Source organism: Lissotriton helveticus, chromosome 4_2 (genome assembly GCF_964261635.1).
Source record: "Lissotriton helveticus chromosome 4_2, aLisHel1.1, whole genome shotgun sequence".
Lineage (NCBI taxonomy): Eukaryota > Metazoa > Chordata > Amphibia > Caudata > Salamandridae > Lissotriton > Lissotriton helveticus.
In genome coordinates, this window is record NC_136064.1 from 112,249,129 (window position 1) to 112,275,295 (window position 26,167).

Consider the following 26,167-nt stretch of genomic DNA (forward strand, 5'->3'; position numbering starts at 1 on the left):
TAGAGACGGTTTGTGTCTGGATGCCAAACTGTATGAGACCATAAACTCCCCAAAGTGCATAGTATCAGTGCTCGACCAGCTCTTGGTTCATGCATCTTTTCTCCTGTAGTCACACACTGCGGGGTTCTTTTCCTGGATACAAGCTTCTTTATTTTATTTTATTTTATTTTCAAAGTTTTATATAGCGCGAACAAGATCTTTGCAGATATGAGAGCGCTTTACAGAACAAGGGGTAAGGGAAACAAGGGAGCTATTAAACAAACTTTTGGGTACAAAATAGTAGTAGATAGTATGTGAGTAGCAAAAGTAGGATAGCAATCAGAGAAAACAAAAGTACAATTAGACAGTCAGATAAACAAAAAATACAAAGTTGGTGCAATGTACTCGATATATCCCAAAAAAAAGTTCAAGTGAATTTAGCCATAAGGATGGCTTTTACCTCTTTCTTAAAAAATGCAGTGGAGGAGATAAGCCTTGTTTCGGGAGGAAGTGCATTTCAGATACTGTGTGCCATTCCGGAGAAGGATTGTTTATATGTTTTTTCCTTCCGGAATCTTCGCGGTTTCAGGAGGAGATTTTTTGTGCTTCTGGTGGATCTCGAGCCCCCTGATATAGTCTGCTTTTGAGTGAGGTAGTTGGGTGACTTGTGGTGTACAGCCATGTGAGTCATACAAGCGATTTTCAGCTGTATCCTGGCTTCAAAAGGCAGCCAGTTCAGAGATTTTAAATCAGGGGTAATATGCGAATGTTTTTTTGATCCAGTGATAAGTCTCGCTGCAGCGTTCAGGGAGGCTCTTAGGGGTGCAGTTGTTGATAGGGGGAGTCCGCAAAGAGCGACGATTCCGTAGTCTATGCGTGGGATGACTAGGGCTTGTACTGCAGTTTGGAAGTCTTTAGCTGGGAGGAAGGGTTTAAGTTTCCTCAAAGTGTTTATTTGGAAATTAGCTCCCTTAGTTGCTTTGCTGATATGCTGCTGCATGTTGAGATTGGCGTCAAGTGTGATGCCTAAGGATTTTGCGGAGTCCACGAAAGTGGGTTGGACATTGAGTGCAGTTAGGTGCTTGAGCCAGGTTTGGGTGGTGGAGATTTTCGCAGGAGGTGAGATCAAAAGGAACTCAGTTTTCAGAACATTTAGTTTGAGCTTCAGGACTGATGCTGAATTAGGGATGTGATTGATTACCTGGATGCTGATCGCTTCTCTCTTCCTTTAACCCCAGTGCGGATGAGGTGCGGAGGAAGTCTTTGGTCTTGAAATTCCCCAAGCAGCCACTTCCACCTAAGAAGAAACGGCGAGTTGGGACCACAGTGCACTGTGATTACCTAAACGTGAGTTCAGACCTATTAACATACATGTATGTCCCTTCCTATGCAGAATAATGTTCTATGAACCTGAATAGCGTTATGGCTCAGCACGGAATCTCTAGTAGTCGAGGTTAAGATTGCCGGCTCCCATAGCGCAGCACTACATCCTATTCACTGTAGTATAACACGACAGCTTCCAATTAGACTGTTTTGACCCCATAGAGGTTAATTGTTACAGCTTCGGGATAGCACTTTATACCTTTTTCTGGAAATTGCAAATGGGGTTTTGGTCCTTGTTGCAAAGTCATCCTGTGCCCTGGGCACCCCCCAACTTCTTGCTGACTGATGCTGGTGGTAACTGATTTTGACTGACCCTGGGCTCTGCCTAACCAGGCCCAGGGACACTGCTCAGCTGAAAGAGACACATTAGAATACAGTTAAAACACCTTACATACAATAGGGTACACTATGGTATGGTGGGGTACCCCTGTAATTGGCATGACCTACCCCATAAGCCCAGAGTATATAATAGGGCAGTGGATTGAAACTGCCTAGAAGTCCCCAGTATCCTGGGGCATGGCAGTTTAGAGGCCAGCAGCTTTTTCTACACTTGCATGTGTGCACTGCTGAAGCCTGAGGTCAGTTTTAAAACAGCCCTGGGTGCCAGGACTGCTTTTAAAAAGTAAATTGTGCTTGCAGCCAGATTACCAACGGTTGAGCATAGGAATAACTTTTTAAGACCTATGCTGAGTCCTATCGTGTTAGTGGCCTTATTGCCAGTGGCAGACCTACATTTGCCCCCACCAATAACCCTCTTTCCAACAGTCCTTATAAAGCCGGGGAGGCTCGACATATAGAAGAGTCAATACATAACACAAATTGCCTTGTCTGCTTAAATTAACACTAATTCTCAAACAGTGTCAAAAAGTACATTATTTTGTATTAGTGAGTCGCATGCACGTCTTAATTGAAACAAAAATGTATATTTAGCTTAATATCCATGCTTCCACAATCTTCACTATGCGTTAAATCCTGTGTCTGCTCTACCCATACCAACCCTGCCACCTGTGTATTATTTGAGGTATTTATTAATTCTCACTTTCTGGCCTTCTTGCTGGCTTTTGACAACTATCCTTTCTCTGTACTTACAGCGGCCTCATAAGTCCATTCACCGGCGACGAACGGATCCGATGGTCACTCTGTCTTCAACACTGGAGTCCATCATCAATGACATGAGAGACATGCCCAATGTAAGAGAGCTTTGATTATCTCCCATGACAGAAATGTGAAGGTGCTGCGATCCTCGAGTGTGATAGAAATGTAAAGGTGCTGCGATCCGCGAGGGCTGTAAATGTGAAGGTGCTGCGATCCTTGAGGAGTGCGACAGAAATGTGAAGGTGCTGCGCTCCTTGAGGAGTGTGACAGAAATGTGAAGGTGCTGCGATCCTTGAGGAGTGTGATAGAAATGTAAAGGTGCTGCGATCATTGAGGAGTGTGACAGAAATGTGAAGGTGCTGCAATCCTTGAGGAGTGTGACAGAAATGTGAAGGTGCTGCGATCCTTGAGGAGTGTGATAGAAATGTAAAGGTGCTGCGATCCTTGAGGGCTGTAAATGTAAAGGTGCTGCGATCCTTGAGGAGTGTGATAGAAATGCAAAGGTGCTGCAATCATTGAGGAGTGTGATTGAAATGTAAAGGTGCTGGGATCCTTGAGGAGTGTGATTGAAATGTAAAGGTGCTGCGAACCTTGAGGGCTGTAAATGTGAAGGTGCTGCAATCCTTGAGGAGTGTGACAGAAATGTGAAGGTGCTGGGATCCTTGAGGAGTGTGATTGAAATGTAAAGGTGCTGCGAACCTTGAGGGCTGTAAATGTGAAGGTGCTGCGATCCTTGAGGAGTGTGATAGAAATGTAAAGGTGCTGCGATTCTTGAGGAGTGTGATAGAAATGTAAAGGTGCTGCGATCCTTGAGGGCTGTACATGTAAAGGTGCTGCGATCCTTGAGGAGTGTGACAGAAATGTAAAGGTGCTGGGATCCTTGAGGAGTGTGATTGAAATGTAAAGGTGCTGCGAACCTTGAGGAGTGTGACAGAAATGTAAAGGTGCTGCGATCCTTGAGGAGTGTGACAGAAATGTGAAGGTGCTGCGATCCTTGAGGAGTGTGATTGAAATGTAAAGGTGCTGCGAACCTTGAGGAGTGTGACAGAAATGTGAAGGTGCTGCGATCCTTGAGGAGTGTGATAGAAATGTAAAGGTGCTGCGATCCTTGAGGGCTGTAAATGTAAAGGTGCTGCGATCCTTGAGGAGTGTGATAGAAATGTAAAGGTGCTGCAATCATTGAGGAGTGTGACAGAAATGTAAAGGTGCTGGGATCCTTGAGGAGTGTGATAGAAATGTAAAGGTGCTGCGATCCTTGAGGGCTGTAAATGTGAAGGTGCTGCAATCCTTGAGGAGTGTGACAGAAATGTGAAGGTGCTGGGATCCTTGAGGAGTGTGATTGAAATGTAAAGGTGCTGCGAACCTTGAGGGCTGTAAATGTGAAGGTGCTGCGATCCTTGAGGAGTGTGATAGAAATGTAAAGGTGCTGCGATTTTTGAGGAGTGTGATAGAAATGTGAAGGTGCTGCGAACCTTGAGGGCTGTAAATGTGAAGGTGCTGCGATCCTTCAGGAGTGTGATAGAAATGTAAAGGTGCAGCGATCCTTCTGTTGTGTGACCTGTGACCAGTGAGCTATACTGGGGAATTATTCTAATGTTTATGATTTCAATGAAGAGTCCTACAATGCAGAACGAGGACTACAAGTATGCAACAATTCTATATCAATTAAGATTGAATATAATAAGAATAATGTAGATAATATTTAGTGGATGTTCTTGTAGGAAAGTGACCCTTTTAGCATGTTTACCCCCAAACTTTTTGACGGATACCTGATGCCATCTTGACTGAGTGTGTGATTGGATCCTGCTAACCAGGCCCCAGCACGTGTTCTTCCATAAAATATTGTACCTTTGTACCCATAATTGGCACACCTCAGGAACACCTGTAAGTCGCTGGTACCAAGAGCCTTGTGACCAGATAGGGCCTCTGAGGGCTGCAGGATATATTATGCCACCTTCAGAGGCCCTTACCTTAAAACTCCCACCCTGCCAGTGCAGACTGGGTGTCCCTTACCTTAAAACTCCCACCCTGCCAGTGCAGACTGGGTGTCCCTTACCTTAAAACTCCCACCCTGCCAGTGCAGACTGGGTGTTTTGGTGCAGACAAAACTAACAAGTCGACATGGCACACATCCTTGTGTCACTGTATATATGGCATGTTGTGAGAAAGTGCCCTCTTTCTGCATGTTTACCCCCACTTTTTGATGAACTGCTGATGTGCTTTGACCGAGTGTGCCCTGGGCTCTTGCCAATCAGGTACCCAGGGCCTGTGTTTCTTCCCTAAACACTATACTAAAGCCTAAACCCAATTGACATCTCTGGCCACATATCAGCCCCATGTAAATGGTACCACAGGTACCCAGGGCATTGTGACCAGAGAAGACCCCTAAGGGCTGCAGCACTTATTGTGCCACCCTTAGGGGCCCTGCACCCTGACACTCACACACTGCCTTGGCAGGCTACGTGTCTTGGTGCAGAACAAAACAAAGAGTCGACATGGCACACATTCCTGTGTACCATGCCCACAAAACACTGCCCTGGCATACATCAGTCACCCCTCTAGCTGGGTGCCCTATGCCAGTGGTGTGGGCACAGGTGCATGAGCCCTCTACCCCTATAGTACCCAGGTCCATCCCTGGGCACTGTAAGTGCAGTGCTGCCATTAAGAGTATATGGTGCTGGGAGGTTGTCATTACGAACCCCACAGTATCATGATGGCTTCACTGAAGACTGAGAAGTTTGGTATCAAACTTCTCAGCACAATAAACCCACACTGATGCCATTGTGGGATTTAATGTAAAATGCACGATAGAGGGCATCTTAGAGATGCCCCCTGAAACTCGACTAACTCCCAGTGACTTGACTGAGTGGCTGCTGTGGCTGCCACCCCAGACATGTTTCTGGACCCCTGGGTCGAGAGCTTGCCGCTCTCGGGGGCCTGAAACAATGCACACCCTGGGACGAGGTGCCAAGCCTCCTCCCCCAGGATGGGCATGACTCACGAAGGAGAAGCTTCAAAGTCAAACCGCCTTTGCGAGCCTCTCCAGACCACTTGCTGTACTCAGCAACTGGTACCCACTGGTTCTACCCCTGTCTTTGGGCGGGAGACGTGGCAGGAACAACAAAAGTGAGTAAGAGAGGTGTGCCCACCTCTGCCAACTCCACCCCTAGGGTGGTGGAGGCGAGGTGAAGCACAACCTCGAGTCCCTGCCATCTTGAGGACACAGCCAACCAGGGACAGGCCCCTGCCCCCTCCCACTAGAGTGGCAGAATAGGGGGTGTACCCACCCCAGGGAAGGGACCCATTGGTCCCTGACCTTTACCTACCTGTAACGTCCCTAAATTTAGTATTTAGGGGCACCCGGAACCTTCCTTCCTCAGATCCAGCAACAACAAGAAAAGAAGGACAAGAAGCCGTGCAGAGCTAACAAGAGGACGACGCCCACCGACTTGACCCCAGCCTTACAGGCCTGTCTCCTCTCGAACCTGCTCCTGCGAAATCCCGGCGTGTCCAGCAGCCAGCAATCTCACAAACCCCGAAAGACCTGCATGCCTTCACTCCCAAGCGGTTTCTCCCATGAACACCGGACCTGTTTGAACTGCAGCTTTTGGTGCCAACCAGAAACCGCAAATCCAGCTCACTCTGCACCCGCCGAGCCTGGCCCGTGTTTGAGTGAACAAACACCACGAGGAGATCCGCCCGGTGACCCGTGACCTGCCTCAAGCCTCCAGACGACGCTTGCAGCCTCAATCCAGAGGCCCCCCCTACCGCGACTAGAGCGGGTAAGAAAATCCGACGTCCAAAGGCACCCCTGCACCCGACGCCCCACGGCCTTGTGTGCCCAACCCAGCGGTGCCTAACTATCCCTCTACATCCCAACTTACTCCTCGAAGTGGTGGTCACTCCAGGAAGATCCTCATCCCAGAGCCTGCAGTGTTTCTTTGTTCTGGAGAATTCCCATTGAAATCAACGGTGCACCCGACCTCAAAACAGCACCCTGCACCCGGCTGCCTTAGCGCCGCTGAGGGTGCCCCTTTGGTGCTAACTTGGTCCCCAACTAGCCCTGAGCTTAACCCTAGGAGCTTTGCTCCCGCAACACCGTTGCCTGCTTGCCAGCCGCCACCAACCGGAGTACTCCTAGCCCCCATAGGATAACATTGGGCCTCAACACTCTGCACCCTGCCGCCCGAGTGCCGCTGAGGGTGCAACAACAGTGCATCACTGACCCTGGGAGACCCCTGAGTTTAACCTCAGAACCCTAACTCAAAAGACCGATTAGTTAACTTTAAAACTATATCTCATTTTTCCTCCAAAGGATAACATTGACACTTTTTCTCCCAAAAAGTTTCCAAGTGTTGACTTTTGAAAACTAAAATAACCAAAACGCATTTTCTCAACTGTTTTCTGGAAATGTTCCAGTGCTGAATCTAGGTATCCAGCACTGAGTAAGAAAAAGAAACGATAATCTAACTTGCCCGCTAAGTGAATTTCCTCCCATAGGATAACATTGGTGATTCTATGTGAAAACCTTTCTAAGTGTCAACTTTTAAAAAACAATAATATTCCTTAAAAATCGTACCTTTAACCAAAACGCATTTACTCACCTGTTTGCAGGAAATGTCCCAGGACTGAATCCAGGATCCAGTCCTGTGTTAGCAAATGTAATCTGAACAGTAATTAACTGCATTTTATTTATTAAGCCCATTTAATTGAATGTACTATACCAGCAATGTGTTGCAAACTGCTTTCTTAAAACTGTAACCAAAACCAGTTGAAGTTACACTGCTATTTTGAACTGTGTTAATTCAATTAATTTACTATTGAAAGCATTTTTATGCTTACCTGTACCAGGCTTGCTTGGTTCTAGAAATAAAACAGTATATTTTTATATACAAAACGATTGGCCTGGAGTTCAGTTCTTGAGCGTGTGAGACCATTTGCTGACTGAGTGTGTACATCAAATGCTTTACACTGTCCTCTGGTACTGCCTTACTGCTCGACCAAGCTCCCACTTTAGAGAGTAAGGTTATATCTAACTTTAGCCTCTGCCATACCTCTGGAGACCTTGGACTCTGTACACACTGTACCTCACTTTGGTGCAGTATATACAGAGCCACTTTCTTACACTGGTAAATGTTACCACAGGTACCCATGGCACCGTGACCAGGGAAGGCCTCTAGAGCCAGCTTCCCACAGTTCTAAACAAGCAGTATTATGAAAGGCCGCTAGTCGATGTGACAACATATGACTAGTATAGCAAGAGTCAAGTAGATCTAGTATATTGGGAATCGTATAGCTGACGTATATGAGGAATAGTATAGATCTTTAGTGGATGTCATAGGAGGCCTCTAGTAGATCTTACAAAGTAGGAATTGTATATGGAGCCTCGACTAGATGTAGTGTGTTAGGAATACTTTAGCAGACAGCTGTAAGATGCGTTATAATAGAAACAGTAAAGAATACCTTGGGTAGAGGTGATATGGTAGGAATAGCATATAAGATCTTTAATAGATGTGGTATAAAAGCCGTGCTGTGTTGAGCTTGTAGGTATGCTGTGCCATGCTTGTACCCGTGCCTGAACATAATGGGAATGATGGAACGGTTCAGTGTTGTGCATTACAGGCATTATAGACTCAATATAGTGTATTTTTTTGGCATGTGGAATTTACCAACATATTTTTGAATATTTTGTAATATGAAATGCTTTCTCCAATGAAATTTGTTTCCATTTGCTTGTTGTAGACGTATCCCTTTCACACTCCAGTGAACGGCAAGGTTGTGAAGGATTACTACAAGATCGTCCTTCGCCCAATGGACCTGCAGACCCTACGTGAGAACGTACGCCGTCGCATGTACCCTTCCCGCGAGGAGTTCCGTGAGCAGGTTGAGCTTATCTTGAAGAACAGCATTACCTACAACGGTACTAACCGAAGGGAAAATCCTTTACCCCTCTTCATGTCTACATCGCAGTGCATGTAGTATCTCTTCTCCTTCTAGTACCCAATCCTGTACAATAATTCAGGGGTTCCACTTAGAGGTACTTGTTGTTCTTGTTTCCCCTACTGCCACAACTTTTGCGTTCTGTGACAAGACCCCATCTCTACCACAAACCTCCTTCTGATACACCCTAGCACTATCAATAGTTATTGTTACTGCTTTGTGGGAGGGTGTGGGAGGGAGGGTGTGGGAGGAACTGTCCTGGAATGGTTACAGCCATTTCTTTCGGACAGGTCCTTTGTTGTCTTTGAAGAAGGCGCTCTTTCTGAACGGAGGCCGCTGAAGTGTGGAGTCCCGCAGGGTTCTTCGTTGAGTCCCACCTTATTTAATATCTATATGAGGCCATTGGCTGAGGTGGAACTTCCCTGGGGGATTCACACTGTTACATATGCGGATGACACTCCATTAGTGGTGGGCTTTAACCGGCAAGATATCTCAAACTCAGGCTTGGAGGGTTGTCTTGTGAAGGTCTCTGAGTGGATGGATCTGTCCTTTCTTAAATTAAATGGCACAAAGACAGAGATAATGATTCTTGGACATGCTGCACCTCACAATCTGGATTCTTTGTGGCCTGCCTGCCTCGGTGCGCCTCCTGTCCCTAAGACACAAATCAAGAGTCTTGGGGTCTGGTTGGACTGTAAATTGAATCTCAAAGTTCAGGCAAGTAAGGTTGCTGCTAATTGTTATGGCCTGATCAGGACAATGCGGAAGATTCTTCCCCTTCTGCCATCTGAAGCCAGGCGCATGGTGGTTCAATCCTTGGTCCTTTCACGGTTGGACTACGCAAATGTAGTCTACTTGGGGGCACCACTGGGAACTACCGGGAAATTGCAGACAGCACAGAATTGTGCTGCTCGACTTTTGATGGGTATCCCTGGGCATAAGTCAACTAAACTAGCCCTCAGACGACTTCCTTGGCTGCCCGTTGTGGATAGGTTCAGGTTTAAAGCATTGTGCATTGCCCATAAGTGCATCTCGGGTAAAGGGCCAGCCTTGTTGCAGCCCTTGGTGCAGTGATATGACACCAAGAGGACCCTGAGATCTAGCAATAAACAACTGCTGTCAGTTCCAAAGGTTAAACGGCCTCGGACTGGAGGACGATTGTTCTCCTATAACGCAGCCAGGCTTTGGAATCAGCTTCCTGACTCCATCCGCCTTGAAGTTGACAGGTTTAGGAAACAGCTGAAGATCTTCTTTTTTTTTTGCTTGATCACTGTTGAATGAGTGTGGTGACGGGATGCGCTGGGATGTCCTTCGGGTAGCAATGCGCTATATAAGTGTGTATTCATTCATTCATGCTTTCTTTTACAAACACTCTTGTCTCTTCATGCATACATTAGCACATCTCAACATACATTTTCATCTCCACCTTTTGTAATGGGCAACAGTATTTCTGATGCATACGAATACCATTCCTCACCTTAGAACAGAATGGATCTTGAGGTTTTTATTCGTATCACTGCTCCTGCATGCTGCTAAGTGGTGTTGTGCGTTCCGCGTTGGCTCCAGACCACCCCAGACATGAGGGAGCAGGCCGCATATAAGCACCACCCTGGCACGCAGGTGTCCGCTCCTTTCTATAAACGCCTTCCAACGCAGATCCGGAGCTATGCTCTTGAGTTTGACAGTTTTCCGACAATGTTCAAAACAAACAGTTTTTAAGCCGTGCCACAACTGCAGCAACCATGTGTCGATCTTTGTGCTCGAAGTCCTTCTTCAGGTCCAAGTCCAAATGCAAGCATAACAAGCATTGGAAATGCAATAGGTCTCGCAGCATTAGAGTTAGTGCTTTTAGAATTGTTTATGGGTTTTTGTGTAAATCTTTAGCATTTTTGTTTCCTGTAGCCAATGCTAAAGAATTAAAAAAAAAAGCCATAAACATTTCTAAAAGCTCTAACTCAAATGCTCCGAGACCTATTGCACTGTGTGAGGGTGAGGGGTTGAGGGTGAGTGAGGGTGAGTGAGGGTGAGGGTGGGTGAGGGTGAGTGAGGGTGAGTGAGGGGTTGAGGGTGAGTGAGGGTGAGGGGTTGAGGGTGAGTGAGAGCGAGGGTGAGTGAGGGTGAGTGAGGGTGAGTGAGAGTGAGGGTGAGTGAGGGTGAGTGAGGGTGGGTGAGGGTGAGTGAGGGTGAGGGTGAGTGAGGGTGAGGGTGAGTGAGGGTGGGTGAGGGTGAGTGAGGGTGAGGGTGAGTGAGGGTGAGGGGTTGATGTTGAGGGGTTGAGGGTGAGAGGGTGAGTGAGGGGTTGAGGGTGAGTGAGGGTGAGGGTGAGTTAGGGTGAGGGGTTGAGGGTGAGTGAGGGTGAGGGGTTGAGGGTGAGTGAGGATGAGTGAGAGTGAGGGTGAGTGAGGGGTTGAGGGTGAGTGAGGGTGAGGGAGGGTGAGTGAGGGTGAGTGAGGGTGAGGGTGAGTGAGGGGTTGAGGGTGAGTGAGGGTGAGGGGTTGAGGGTGAGTGAGGGTGAGTGAGGGTGAGGTTGAGGTGTTGAGGGTGAGTGAGGGTGAGTGAGGGTGAGGGCGAGTGAGGGGGAGTGAGGGTGAGGGTGAGTGAGGTGTTGAGGGTGAGTGAGGGTGAGGGTGAGGGTGGGTGAGGGTGAGTGAGGGTGAGTGAGGTGTTGAGGGTGAGTGAGGGTGAGGGTGAGTGAGGGTGAGGGGTTTTGGGTGAGTGAGGGGGAGTAGTTGAGGCTGAGTGAGAGTGAGGGTGAGTGAGGGGTTGAGGGTGAGTGAGTGAGGGTGAGGGGTTGAGGGTGAGTGAGGGTGAGGGTGGGTGAGGGGTTGAGGGTGAGTGAGGATGAGTGAGAGTGAGGGTGAGTGAGGGTTTGAGGGTGAGGGTTTGAGGGTGAGGTGAGGGGTTGAGGGTGAGGGGTTGAGGGTGAGGGGTTGAGGGTGAGTGAGGGTGAGTGAGGGTGAGGGGTTGAGGGTGAGTGAGGGTGAGTGAGGGGTTGAGGGTGGGTGAGGGTGAGTGAGGGGTTGAGGGTGAGTGAGTGAGGGTGAGGGGTTGAGGGTGAGTGCGGGTGAGGGTGGGCAGAACTCGCAGAGTTACATAAAACTTGAGAGCTTCCACAGAGTTCCATTAATGGGAAGAAAACATGCAGGTCGGACTGCAATTTAGCGCCAGCCTGTGGCACTCCAGTTGATTTTGCTGCCGCTCATCTAGAAAATGAATTTGAGCAGCAGGAAATTTACTTAAGAAGTATCCTTCTGGACACGACCACACTAGAAAATGGCGTTGGGGGTCGCCAAATCTCATTCACATTTCTGGAGCCTTGTGGAATAAAATCATGCCACAAGGGAATTGGCAGAATTTTGCTGGAACTCCATTTTAGAAGGGTAACGCGGAGTTGTATTATCCTGCCAATTCCACAGGCAAAATGAAATATTACACCCTCCTTAAACTTGCTACCTTGGATAAGGAGAATGATTGCACCTGATCACAATTTCAAAAAGAGCTGAAAGACATACTCTTCCAGAGTCATTTAAAACCATGATTGGACATTAGTTTCCCATTAGGGAACATCTTAGCTCAATTGACAGACTTTTTTTTTTTTTTTTTAAAGACCGGGCAATCAAGTGGTGAAGTACTTTTCCTGAGGTAAATATACTAAACGTAATGACGATACTATCTAGACTTATCACCAATCAACACACTGGCTACCTCCAGGAAGGCAGGTCCTTATATTTAACAATTTTACTTTGCATAGTTTATATACCAGTAGACCAATGTTAGAATGTTACACAAACAGTAAATACATTTTATCCTGGCTAAATAACTCAAATTCCCTCGTTGATCTTTCTTGTGCTATAAAATTTTAAAAAAAATTAAATGCATGGGAACGTGAATCATCATCACTAATCAAGACCTAGGTGAAATACATCGATAAGGGTAGTGTCACAGATAATGCTTATGTTATTGGCAGCGATAGAGGAGTTGCTCACTTGAAAAATACCAGGAGGGTCAGCTGTACCCTTGGAGTTATTGGTGAAACAAAAGGAACCTCTTTAAAGACTAATCAGAACCACACTCAAATCGGATGTAGGGTTAATTGTTCGTTCATCCTTCGTGTTACTTAAACAGCTTCCTTCTGCTCACAAGACCTGATAAGGATGTTCAAAAATATTTAAATCCAAGAAGCAGTGAAGGAAACTTCAAGATCACGTACGCATTGACTTACCCTTGTAAATACTGGAGCAATAGCCACTAAATAATTTAGCATGGATTTTTTTCATGCAGTTTTATATATTGCAAACTCGACGCAAAAGGTACTTGGGGCGGAAGCTCCAGTAACATTGCACAAGGTCACAGCAAGATTAAGGGATTTGTCCAAAATCACGGGATGTTCAGCCAACGCTAGGACTCAGCTAGCGGCAGGCAGGCAGGGGAGGAGGGGGGAGGAGAGTAGGGGAGGCACGGCCTAGCGGCCGTGCAATCAAGTAGTGAGGGGGCGGAGCTGGGGGAGGCTGGCAGCGATAGAGGAGTTGCTCACTTGAAAAATACCAGGAGGGTCAGCTGTACCCTTGGAGTTATTGGTGAAACAAAAGGAACCTCTTTAAAGACTAATCAGAACCACACTCAAATCGGATGTAGGGTTAATTGTTCGTTCATCCTTCGTGTTACTTAAACAGCTTCCTTCTGCTCACAAGACCTGATAAGGATGTTCAAAAATATTTAAATCCAAGAAGCAGTGAAGGAAACTTCAAGATCACGTACGCATTGACTTACCCTGGTAAATACTGGAGCAATAGCCACTAAATAATTTAGCATGGATTTTTTTCATGCAGTTTTATATATTGCAAACTCGACGCAAAAGGTACTTGGGGCGGAAGCTCCAGTAACATTGCACAAGGTCACAGCAAGATTAAGGGATTTGTCCAAAATCACGGGATGTTCAGCCAACGCTAGGACTCAGCTAGCGGCAGGCAGGCAGGGGAGGAGGGGGGAGGAGAGTAGGGGAGGCACGGCCTAGCGGCCGTGCAATCAAGTAGTGAGGGGGCGGAGCTGGGGGAGGCTGTGGAAGAGAGTAGGCAAGGCGACACGGCGGGAGGGGGCGGAGCGGGTAAACAAAGACGGACATGCACGCGCCCGTGACTTTTAAGGTCAATGCGCATGCGCATAAGCTTAATGCGCATGCGCATTGACCTTAAAAGTCACGGGCACTGCAAGGAATCGCCACGATTCCTTGCAGTGTGGATAAAGAGTGGATAACTCGCAATACTCTCGCCTTGCTCGATGCGCATGCGCATCGACAGGCGAGACCTAAAAATGGGATGTAGGACTCAACTCCATCCCGCCACTGTGACTCCAAGAAGAAAGCATGAGGGCATTACAGTGTAAGCCGTACTCCGAGGTAACCGGCCATGAAAATGATTGCTCAGTTAGTTCTAAAGCACCTGAGTTTCCCGGGCCATCGTCGACCCCGCAGCAAATAGAAGCTTTCAAAGAGGTCTTAGTGCAAATGTTCAGTGCACTGCCAGCTCCTTTGGGCACGCCCTTGGGCACTATGGAATCGCAGGGACCTTCTGGCGGGTCCATCTCTGGTGTCATATGTCTCCATGGGACCAATTATCGAGCCCATACCGACTATGGTGCAAACTTCCAGTCCGGCTGCACGATCCACGCCGTCTATGCGGCCCGAAGGATATTCCAGTGCTGACGCCTATGTCTGGTCCCAAATCGGCATCCTAATATCCGTCGATATTCACTATGAGATTACAAAGGGGTATGCACCCTGATTCTGTGCCTCTATCGCGTCCAAGCTATCAACAGAGGCTACATTATCTTTTTGACTCTGGATCTTATCTTGTACAGTAGCAGGGTGCGCACCGGGATGATGATTATGCTGCTGCCGCCACCGTCTCATTACACTTACTGTGCCGTGTATCTTGGTTAAAAGAACACTGGGATTGATACCCAGCTGAGACGGCTCTTGATTCGCCACATGGGCCACCAATGGAAGAGAGTGGCTCCTCATTTTCAATAGTATTTCGGAAGGAAGTTGATGTGCTGAAATTACAGCTTCCCTCCATGAGACTAAAACAAATGTTTTGACACATTCTGCAGCCAGTGCCATCAATATCTGGTCCCCTTCTTCCATTTAATGATGCCCTCACATATACTATGATGACTCCCTGGTTGAAGCCATGTTTTTGCCTGCCTGTTAGGAGGACGGTGGCTAGGTGAAATAGGCTGGTGCCCAGTGACCCGGATTTCTCACTAAGTACCCTACTCTGGAGAGCCTCATTGCACAAGCCTCGACCGATAAGGTGAATTTCGATTCATTTACGACGACTTCTCCGGCTAGAGAATCTCAGAGGATTGTTGCTTTTGATAAACATGTTTTCTTGAGCCAATCTGTTGCTGTGATTTGTGAACGCCTGCTGTGCTGCTACACACGTGCCTTTTGGGACATGGCCAACAAGATCTTGCTGACGGTCCTGAAGCAATTAAGGACCTCTCGGCCCAGATACATGATGGGCAGAATGCCGCCAGGTATGTTATCCCGGATTGCCTGGGCAGAGGGGTTTATACCGTTGCTGCCCTTCATGGACATGCCTAGATGTGGTCCACTGGGACCTCCGGCGATGTACAGGCTCTTTGATGGGTTCTCGCCCCTTCAGGGAGAAGGGAGACTCCACTTTGGAGTGCTTTAAAGACAGAAGAGTTCAAGCCTGGTCCTTGGGGCTGTTTACCGTGCCAAGCAATTTCCACAACAGTTGTAAAAGTTCCGGGTCTGTTCCAGAGAGCTGACATACAGACAGAGGCCGCCTATCCACCCAGTGCTGCAGCAGACCGTCCAGTCCTTTTGAGGTTCCGGATTTTCAGCCTGGCAGACAACATGCAGCCCAGTAGTGGTGCCAGTCGTTCAACTCCTCACCTGGTACACAAGCCATGAACCGCTTTAGTTTCCCTTTAGCAGTGCGTGCCCAACCAGTGTGAGGCAGGATTTAGCATTCAGCATTCCCTCCCAGGTTGGCAACCCATCACGTCCAACACACGTGTCTTACAAATTGTTCAAAAAGGCCATGCCCTGCAATTTCCCTGCTCCCTGCCCAATAGCCCGGCACACCAGAATACATTTCAAACGAGCATCTGTCCATCCTACTACAGGAGGTACACCTGTTGTTCTCCTACCGTGCCAGACTTGGAGGATGGCAGGGTTGTTATTCTCCTGGACATGATGGAGATGAGGGCTTTTTCTCCACCGCAATGAGTCTAGGATATTCAGCTTAGGATCCTGATATTTCAGGCATCATCTGAAATCCCATTGACGGTGGCTCTGAGGCTTCTTGACCTTTTAGCCTTGTGCAGCCTCCTTGTCAACTATGCAGAGATTGCACATGCAAGCCCTGCAGTGCAACCTGCTATCCCAGTGGGCTCAGCAGCGATCCTGCCTTTGCAACACTATTCGGGTCTCCGAGTAGACTGCCCAAGACCTTCCGTGGTGACTGACCATTCACAATCTGTTCTGTGCAGGCACTCTCACTACCCTCACAGCTCCCCGTACTATGAAATGGAGTCATTTAACAGCGAAATAAGCTCCAAGTTTGTGATTAGCACACTGTTACCAACAATTATTCATGTGCCACCATACAAGGGTGGCACACTTCTGTGCAACTCTCCTCTGTCACTTCCCGGGTGGTATGGTGCCAGTGCAGGGCGCCTCTTGTCGGCACACAGGAGCAATGCTACAACATTTTCCGGATCCAGTCTGGCTTCTGAGGGCTATTCTAAGGTCGGGAATCTGCAGTTCTATATATTATACACTAGAAAGAGAGTTACAGAAAGCAAGTAACTTGTTTTTCTCATACATTTTGTTTTCTTATTGCAGGGCCCAAGCACTCCTTGACCCAGATCGGCCATGCCATGCTGGAGCTGTGCGATGAGAAGCTGCGAGAGGTGGGTACAATAACACGCACCAGGTCAGGTCACAGCTGAAAGAACTCCTTTGGTATTTGAACATAAGATCGTGAACCCTGAATCCGACCACTTCAGAAGCCTTTCTTACTTGGACCTCAATCAAGGTTTGCTGCAAGAGTCTGTGTAACATAAAAGGTTGAGGAAGCGCAGCTTCCTTTCATACTTTGAAGACTTACCTTCCACACTCTCTGTGGGGCATGTTGAAGACGGTGGTGATAGGACTGCCAGCGCTTCTGCCCCCCAGAGTGCTGATGCAGCAGAACATTTAACCACCTCTGCAATTTAAAATTATGATTTCTAGACTATTTATAGTGGCCTTGCCTTCCTCTCTCTCTTGAAGTGAGTTAGGATCTGCAAATTCACTTCGGGATGGAATAACCATTACAGTTGTGAAATCTTAATGCTCGATCTAAAAACAGCAACATCAATTTTCAGAGATTCATTTGGTTTCTCATGAGATCATGGACTGGGGTGTTGTTTTCACTGGCCTTCAGTTATCCAGTGTATGGCGCATTAGCGGACCATGAACAGTAGCATACGAAAGTTATCAAGCGATTCCTTACTAACTGCAAGAAGTACAACCGCCGTTCGAAGTGTGAAAAGCCAAGCAACAACATTCTTCCATGTTTGTCTTTCAGAAAGAAGACCGGTTGGCTCGTTTGGAAAAGGCCATCAACCCTCTCCTTGATGACGACGACCAAGTAGCCTTCTCCTTCATCCTGGACAACATTGTGACTCAGAAGATGATGGCCGTGCCAGATGTACGACTTTGGTTTTTGGTTTGATCTAGTCTGTTGTAGTTTAGTCCTACCCATGTCTTATCCACATAGCTGGTCTTTGTATATATTGGTGGAGAAAAAAATATTCTAATGGACTCTGTTTTCTTTGCACACTCCCTACCTTTACAAGATCGCCTGCGCAGTCCGTGACTCAGAATGGGTTTTGTTCGCAAACTCAGTAAAGTCACCCTGCCTGAAGCTGCTAGAGTGCCTTAGCTCTCCAGTAACCACCCAGTCTGCGCTAGGCCTGAATTAGGTGTGAAAAGTGCTCCCAGAGCAGAGACAATGGCCTGAGAGTGGGGAGGTGTTTTCTTTCCCTGGCACAAAGGCCAGTTGGGTGGGCCCAGGACTTTAATTATCTTTAAAGGGGCCTGCCCTGTCACAAGCAGATGTCAGGTGACACTTGGAAGTGACCTTAGAGGAGAGGACTCAAAACTGAGAGGACTCAAAACTGGTTCTGGCGGTAGCTCTCCCCCACCGGGTTTGGTGCCAAACTACGTGGGCAGAGGTTGTGCATTCCTAGGTGTCTTTTGACATTTACTTGGGGGCCTCTTTGAAGTTGATTGAGTTCCTGGGCCCTCACATTTCTTGCAAGAACTGCTCCAGGGCTAATTCCTACAGAAGACAACCAGCTCGCAAACACCTTCTGACCATTTGCCTTTTGTTGATTTTATTGCTGCTCTATTTCGAGACCACCACGCATTAGTATGAAACGGGGGTCTTAAGGAATGAAAATATACTTGTTTGTGCACAAAGTGCTCTATCTAATCTCGAATTACACCAGTGACCCACGTTCCTTCCCTGTAGCTTAATATCTCTATGGTCGATGGTTATAAGGGAACTAAGGGCATGTCTGGTGGGGAACACACACAGCCAATGAATTGTGATACATTCTAGAATTGTGCACGTGTCCTGTTCTTGCAGTGACAGATCGTCACGGATCTATTAACGTGACTCTGTTATGACTCCTGTGAGGGGCTGAAGGTAGGACTGAGAGCACAGACATTCTTGTACACAGATGAGTAAATTGTTTCCTATTAATCCACGGGCTTCTAAAACCTCTCCCTAGGTTTCTCGATCTGTTGTTCAGGCACGTTTAATTGTGTCTACTCATATGGCGGGTGAGTCGGGAGCTCTCCGGACTTGTATTGCGTCAATACCGTCTTAAGCGGAACCAGACGTTTCCATTTGTAGCTCGGGTTTGGACTCATCTCCTTTTATTTTTAACACTGATACGGTCAATACATTTAGATGTTTATAAAAGCAGTAATTATATGTATTTATTTATTCAAAGTTTTATATAGCGCGAACAAGATCTTTACAGATATCAGAGCGCTTCACAGGGGGCAACAGGAGGGTGAATAAACATAATAATTGGGTACAGTATAGTAAACGCTAGCATGCTAGAATAGCAGTCATGTGCTGTATAGATATAACAATATAAGGCGGTGCAGAGTCTTTGATCCAGCTACAATGTAGATCAGCAGGTACCAATAAACACTTAAAATAGACAATAATATAAAATGGTGCAGAGTCTTTGATCCAGCTGCAGAAGGAATCAGGAGGGCTCAGGCTAAAAGGATATCTATATCACTTACTTAGAGATCCAGAGAACAAGGGGTAGGGGGATCAGGGGGAGATGTGCACCGTATAGTAATGGGTAGTAGGTGAGTAGCATAATAAGATCACAGTCATGCATGAGTATAAAGTTATTGGACCATCAAATAATCAATGTTACAAAATCGATGCAAAGTCTCTGAACTACAACAGTAAGGTTCAGGTGAACTTGGCCATAAGGATGGCTTTCATTTCTTTCTTGAAGAGTGCAGTGGAGGAGATAAGCCTCGTTTCCGGAGGGAGTGCATTCCAGATCCTGGGTGCCATCCCTGAGAAGGAGCGTTTATACGTTTTTTCCTTACGGAATCTGCGAGGTTTCAGGAGCAGACTTTTTGCACTTCTATTGGATCTCAAGTATTCACTAATTTGTCCAATTGTCCTTTCTTCAAACAAGCGTATCCTAGCCAGCGCCTAAAACTAGCAAATAAACCCCTCTGCGTGCAGGTGTCCTTTGGGTGCATGGGCTGATTAAAGATCGCTTATCAGTAGATTCATCAGCGTCCTTTCTCTGGATAGTCAGCGTTGTCCTTGGGTCCTTCCTGAACTGTCTCAGGCCCTGCTGTCAGCTTGTTTCCTGTTGGGGTTGTGCAGCTTCCCTTCCCCCTCACATACTATACATTGTGCCTGGTTTTGATGTGGTTTCGATTATAGTGCACAGAGTCCCTGCCATCCCAGTCCCCTGTGCCAGTGCTTCTTCCCTAAAAACAAATCCCCAATTGGTACTTCTACCCCCTGTAAGTCCCTAGCCTAGTAAAAGGAACCCTGGGTACCTAGGGCCTGTGTGCTGAAGAGGGTCCCCTGGGACCCCGTTCACTGCGACCATGTCACTGCTCTTGCAGCTTGCTTGCCCCTGTGAGGCAGAAAACGACAAAGTCGACCTGGCACCCTGCGTGAGTGCCATGCCTGTCAGCACTGCCTGAAGGTATAGGTACGTCACCCCTGTAGCGGGCCTCATATCCCTAAGGCAGGGTGCACTATACCACAGGTGAGGACATACCTGCATGAGCAGATATGCCCCTCCAGTATAATATTTAAGAGCCAGGGAAGCCATAGAGAGTGCATGGGCTGTAAACTCGACACCTCCACCACTCCAGCACCATATGGCTTCACTGAACACAGGAGTGTTCGGTAACAAACTACTCCTTCCAATAAACCAATACAGATGCCAGTTTGAGATTTATTGTGCCAGGTACCCAGAGGGCACCTCTGAAGTGCCCCTGAAAACCTACAACCTCTGATGTGGTCTCTGACCCACTGTAGGCAGCCACCAGCAGACATGTGTCTGGACCCCTGTGTAGAGAGCCCCTGCTCTCTGGGCCCAGAAACAATGCACATACGCTACAGAGAGGTCACACCTCCTCCCCCCCCCCCCCAGGTTGGGCCAGTGGTCGAAGAGGGAAGCTTCAAAGGCCTGCTGCCTTTGTAATGCGAACCCCAGCCTCTGCAGCATATGGCAGCCCCTGTTTTACACCCCTACTTTGGGCGGGAAAACCAACAGGAAATCCTAGAAGAATAGGAGGTGTGCCCTCCTCTTCCAACCCGACCTCTAAGGTGGGGGAGGTGAGATGAAGCACATCTTTCATTCCCCACCATCTTGAAGACGAGGAGACCCCTCCAATCAGGGCTAGGTCTATGCCCCCTCTCACAGGAGGGTGACCTAATAGGTGTAGTCACTCTAGGTAAGCTGCCCATTGGCCATGCCCTCTACTCCCCTAAAACGCCCCTAATTGTATTATTTAGGTGGCTCCCCCAGGACTAGACATTAGACCTGCAATGACCTAAGAAGACGACCGTGCAGAGAAGACGGAAGACAACGGCTGCCTTGGCCCCAGCCCTACCGACCTGTCTCTAGCTTCTGCGTACCTGCGACCATTCTTGCAGCTAGCGACCTCCGAAAACCCTGAGAGGAGAGTTGCCTTAGAAAAATACTCCAATCTACCATGGACAGCGGACCTGTCCAAGAAGAAACAAGCTCCAGGGACGCCGGATCCAAGCGGATCCGGATCTCCTGCCCACTCTACATCCAACACCCATGGCCCGAGTCTGAGTGTCTCACTTGTGCAGTGAAGTTTTCCAGTGATCCTGACCTCGTGTCCAGCTTTGGCTGACCTCTCCTGATCTCCACGAAGGTGCCTTCTGTGTGAATCCAGAGGCTCCCCCTTACCGGCTTCGGTAAGAAGACTCCGAAGTCTAAAGGCACCCTGCACCCGAAACCCCCGAGGCTTTGGTGAACTGTACTGACGGTGCCCCAACGACACCCTACATCTCTGCTTACCTCTGCTCACCTCTGCTCTCCTTGATATCCCTTCTGCAGCCTCTTGTGTCGCGTCCGCAACCTATTTGCCAAAGGAAGAATCCCTATTGAAAAGCGATGGGCGCCAAACATCGAAATTGCACCCTGCCCCCGGCCGCCACTGTGTCGCTGGTGGTGTATGTTAGGTGCTGCTTTGTGGCCCCCACTGTGCTGTTGCTAACCCCCAAAGCCTGGCCACTGCAACCGATCTACTTACCTGCAAGCATTGTGGCTCCAGGCACCCTGAAGTCTCCTTTGAAAAGCATTGGGCAGAGCTCCTAATTTGAGCTCTGCACTCTGTCACCCTGTCTGTGCCGCTGTTTGTGCAGTTTTGGTACTCACCTGACCCTTTCCGATTTTTGGGTCCGAGACTGGATTTGTAAGTGTCGTACTTACATGTTTAACCGTGATAATGTTTTCCCCATAAGAAAACATTGAACTGTGCCGAAAAGTTTCTAAGTGACGATTTTTCAAAGTGAAAAAGATTTTTTATTAAAAACGTACTTACCATACTGCGAGGATCTTGGTCTTAATGTGATTCAAGTAGCTTTAGAGTGACTGAGGTGAAAAGTAAAATGGCTTCAGACAGGAGATCGTCTCCAAAGCAATAAAGATCATGAATGGGGAAGGAGAAGCGGACACCTATGGTCCATCACGGGTGTTCTTTTTTTTTTTTTTTTTTTTTTCTTTTTCTTTTTTAACACACTTTTATATAGCGCAAACTTGATCCGGTATCAGAGCGCTTTACATAGCACCAGTTGCGTTACATGAGGACACACTCATTTTTGATGGGGAGATTAAGTGATTTGCCCAGAATCACAGGATTTTCAGCGTCATTGCCGAGACTCTAACCCGGTTCCCTAGATTCGAGGTCCACCGCCCTAGCTGTTAGGCCAACTCCTCTCCTCAATTATTAATAATTATTAATAATTAATTTTTAATTTTTACTAAAGGATTTTTTACCCTACTCTACCTTCCACCTTCACCTCCCAAGTCTTCATGGCCTTGTTTTGCTCTACCAGGCCTTCCTTCTGCTCTTAACCTTCTATCAGGCTGTCGATCAGGTTCTTCTCTAGACACATCCTGATTAAACTATTATCTTCGCTTCCGGAGCTTCTTGCCCCGCTGTACTGGATCTTTTCAATTCCTTCATTTCGGGCTCTGCTGCTTCTTCGTTTACATATGGCTCGGTAAGATCATCCCCAAAGAAGCCTTCTCTTGACCCTCTCCTGCCTGCTAGTTACAGGCAGAACACCTTGCTTCCCGAGCAGCAAAATGCTGAACGCCCATCTGGGTAAAGAGCTTTGAGAATTCTTTCAACAAAATAAAATCCTAGAGGTTGTTCCATCGAGCTTTCGACCTTAATAATGTATAGCATGAGCTACGCCAGCCGTGGTGAACAATCTTTGCCAGGCGTCCAGTAACAGGGAATCCAATGTTTAGAACCGGACTTTGTGTTGCTCCCGTTGCAGGTCGCCAGCATAACCGGCAATGCCCTTGGCAGGTTTACCTCCTTTTTAAGGAGCCAATCAAAACAACTGGTCTCAGGTTGACATTGCAACACTCGATCAATGTTTTTATTTGTGGACCGCAAGGGTTCAGCGCTCTTGCTTTATTTGTTTAATCTCTGTATGAGGCCTTTACCGCCTATATTCACACTTTTGAGAGCAAAGCATATAGGTACACTGATGATACTCGGCTAATATTCATTCTCACAAATTCAACCAATTAAGTTTCCATTGTTAAAGTTGGCTATTAGAAGAGAACAAGTGGATGTGACGACATTGGCTTGAGCTCAGATACGGTAGAAATTCTCATAGTTGGAGGCAAACCCAATCTTTGTCATTCGTTCACACTGGCTCTTGGGTTTTGGTTGCCGTCCTCCGCCTACCAGATATGTCAAGAGTCTGGACTGGTGGGCTCCCTCCCTCCATCCGTAGAGAACGCATAAGTTGGGGGAGGATGCCATTAAAACGGGAACATCTCCTGTGAGCGTACAAGAATGCCAAGCTCACTGGGAGAAAAGTGTACAGGGCAGCCCAGAACATGTACAAGGGCATGACAGCGAGACTTCAGTAAGCCCTACCGAGGACGTTCATCCTAACAATCCTTGACCTTCTATCATTCATGCTGTTGGAGTTAGGGTCAGTGAAAGACAGAACCCCATCAATGTCGTTGGTACAGCAGCCATAAGGGATATTACGACATTGAACCTAAGCTCCAAACCTTCTAACCTGCCATTATTTCCTACGCTTTACATTTTTTTTCCATAGTTGGTGCCAGACATCCTAGTTGTCTTAGACTAAATGGGATTGGACATAGGATTCCTTTCCACTTACTGGCTGTAGTTACTCTGAGTCTGTCCTGTAGGTGTTTTATATTTACAACCAAACCTCTCGTCTCTGTTCTGCATCCCAACATAATTGAAGAAATTAACTGACGAATTCAATACCAAGCATGCTGGTGGCGGCAGGTGTGGTGGTGGGGCAGGGTTTGTACACAGGTGTTGCTGTTTAAATAGTTTGGTTGCCACTGAGATTAAACATCATGTGAATAATTGATTGAGCTACTCATCCGAAAGTACCAGAGGTACTTGCTTTAAGCTCCTTAGCGTACGCCCTCAACCTCTGTCAAGTCAGATGCAGTTTTTCTTGGTTCAGACACATGTTGAATTAAATCAGAATCTGTGCCTTCTGCCTCTTGTGCCCCCCTCGGTGCACGTCTGACCTTCTGTCCTTTCCTTCCAACAGTCATGGCCATTCCATTATCCAGTTAACAAGAAGTTCATTCCGGACTATTTCAAAGTGATTTTCCAACCCATGGACCTGGAGACGATTCGCCAGGTGAGTAGCACTGGGGGAGAGAGAGGACCTCAGGCCCCGTTGGGCCCCCAAGGAAGCAGAGTGACAGGCCAGCGCCCTAAGATGAGCAGTTTGTGTCAACATCACTCACCAGTCAAGCAGTGTGTGGCACCTTTACTGACGAGCATTGTACACACTCCATATAAACAGAGCTGCCCCTGCACCAGTGGGGACCTGGGCATTGTACATTGAATTAGGACAATGGTTCACCTGGAATTCATTGATAGGCAAAGAATCAATTCTAAGCGTACATCTAATATACTAAATTGATTGATACCATCTAGCCTTGTAAGTGGTTCAATTAAACCATAAGGAAATCACGTGTAGTGTAGTCACAGGTAAATCACATAGATTATGTACATTTGGCATATCAAGAGCGTGACAAACAAACAAGACGACTCAGGTGCGCTGTGTCCCAGTGTGAAAAAACGTACAGACGTGAACTGGTAGTGATGTCTATATACAGGCAGTAACTTTTAACATATCACGTGTTTTCAATTGCACACATGTGGTAAGGATAATGGCAGGTCTTTTAAGGCCAGAACTGATAGTGTACTTTACTTGGCATTTATCAAGCGCATGGCTACCCGGAGGCATCCCCGCGCTGGCGGCAGTTTAGGCTGCGAAGGGAAGCTAGCAGTTACTCTTCTGGCATAGCCATGCTTTGAGACCCTTCCAGAAAGAGAGGCGTGCAGTTTCAAGACGGAGGCTGAGAGGGATGGAGTTCCACAGTCCAGCCTCATTATTAGAAAAGGAGCGACCTCCGCTCCGCTGCCTAATAGTTTTAGGAATACAGGCTAGATTTAAGTTCTCCCTTTAAATATTTTGGTGTCGACGGCGTTGCATACTCTTTTGTAATGTCAAGTTCTCTTCGGGACAAAGAGATAACGGGGACACCTGAATGTAGGATAGTCACCGGGGCGCCAGATGGATCAATATACCAAAACGGGATGCGATGTGCTTAATGTACAGATTTTATATCCATTACACATTATTTTCTTGTGGCTTAATTGAACGACTTACAAGGCTATGGTTTTTGTCAGTTACTTTATTACTTTAGATGCACATTTAGAATTGATTTCCTTGTGTTTCAATGAACATTAATTAATTTATTCCAGATGAATCACGTTTCTAATTATATCAGCATTGTACAAAAGCATCAGTTATCAAGACCGGCTGCGTATGACAGCATTGTGCCTGCATAGAAGCGAAGCATTGCTATATTACTATCTTAGACAAGCAGAGTGTGAGAATATTCCATCCCTTAACCAGCAGTGAGGCCATGTCACTCTCCAAGATGAACAATGTGCGACAGCATTGCCTCCTAAGAAAATCTTTGTGGGGCATTATCGCTCTGCCAGGCAAGCAGTGTGTGAAAGCATGGCCCCCTAGCAGGCTCTGACAGGATTTATATCCAAGGCAAGCAGTGTGTGAAAGCATGGCTCCCTAGCAGGGTCTGACAGGATTTCTATCCAAGGCAAGCAGTGTGTGAAAGCATGGCCCCCTAGCAGGCTCTGACACGATTTATATCCAAGGCAAGCAGTGTGTGAAAGCATGGCCCCCTAGCAGGCTCTGACAGGATTTCTATCCAAGGCACGCAGTGTGTGAAAGCATGGCCCCCTAGCAGGCTCTGACAGGATTTATATCCAAGGCATGCAGTGTGTGAAAGCATGGCTCCCTAGCAGGGTCTGACAGGATTTCTATCCAAGGCAAGCAGTGTGTGAAAGCATGGCCCCCTAGCAGGCTCTGACAGGATTTATATCCAAGGCAAGCAGTGTGTGAAAGCATGGCTCCCTAGCAGGGTCTGACAGGATTTCTATCCAAGGCAAGCAGTGTGTGAAAGCATGGCCCCCTAGCAGGCTCTGACAGGATTTATATCCAAGGCAAGCAGTGTGTGAAAGCATGGCTCCCTAGCAGGGTCTGACAGGATTTCTATCCAAGGCAAGCAGTGTGTGAAAGCATGGCCCCCTAGCAGGCTCTGACAGGATTTATATCCAAGGCACGCAGTGTGTGAAAGCATGGCCCCCTAGCAGGCTCTGACAGGATTTATATCCAAGGCACGCAGTGTGTGAAAGCATGGCCCCCTAGCAGGCTCTGACAGGATTTATATCCAAGGCAAGCAGTGTGTGAAAGCATGGCTCCCTAGCAGGGTCTGATAGGATTTCTATCCAAGGCAAGCGGTGTGTGAAAGCATGGCTCCCTAGCAGGCACTAGCAGGATTCCTATCCAAGGCAAGCAGTGTGTGAAAGCCTGGC

General features: G+C 47.4%; 1 protein-coding gene across 1 annotated transcript in view; it reads left to right on the top strand.

Annotated features, from left to right (window-relative positions):
• LOC144752244 (transcription initiation factor TFIID subunit 1-like) overlaps positions 1–26,167 on the top strand; it is a 303,153-nt gene that overhangs the window by 186,073 nt on the left and 90,913 nt on the right. Inside the window, exons 27-32 of the mRNA XM_078640245.1 lie at positions 1,218–1,326; positions 2,454–2,552; positions 8,200–8,377; positions 16,274–16,341; positions 17,001–17,123; positions 23,802–23,894. Coding sequence (XP_078496371.1) covers positions 1,218–1,326; positions 2,454–2,552; positions 8,200–8,377; positions 16,274–16,341; positions 17,001–17,123; positions 23,802–23,894 — 670 coding nt within the window. The remainder of the gene's footprint in view (positions 1–1,217; positions 1,327–2,453; positions 2,553–8,199; positions 8,378–16,273; positions 16,342–17,000; positions 17,124–23,801; positions 23,895–26,167) is intronic.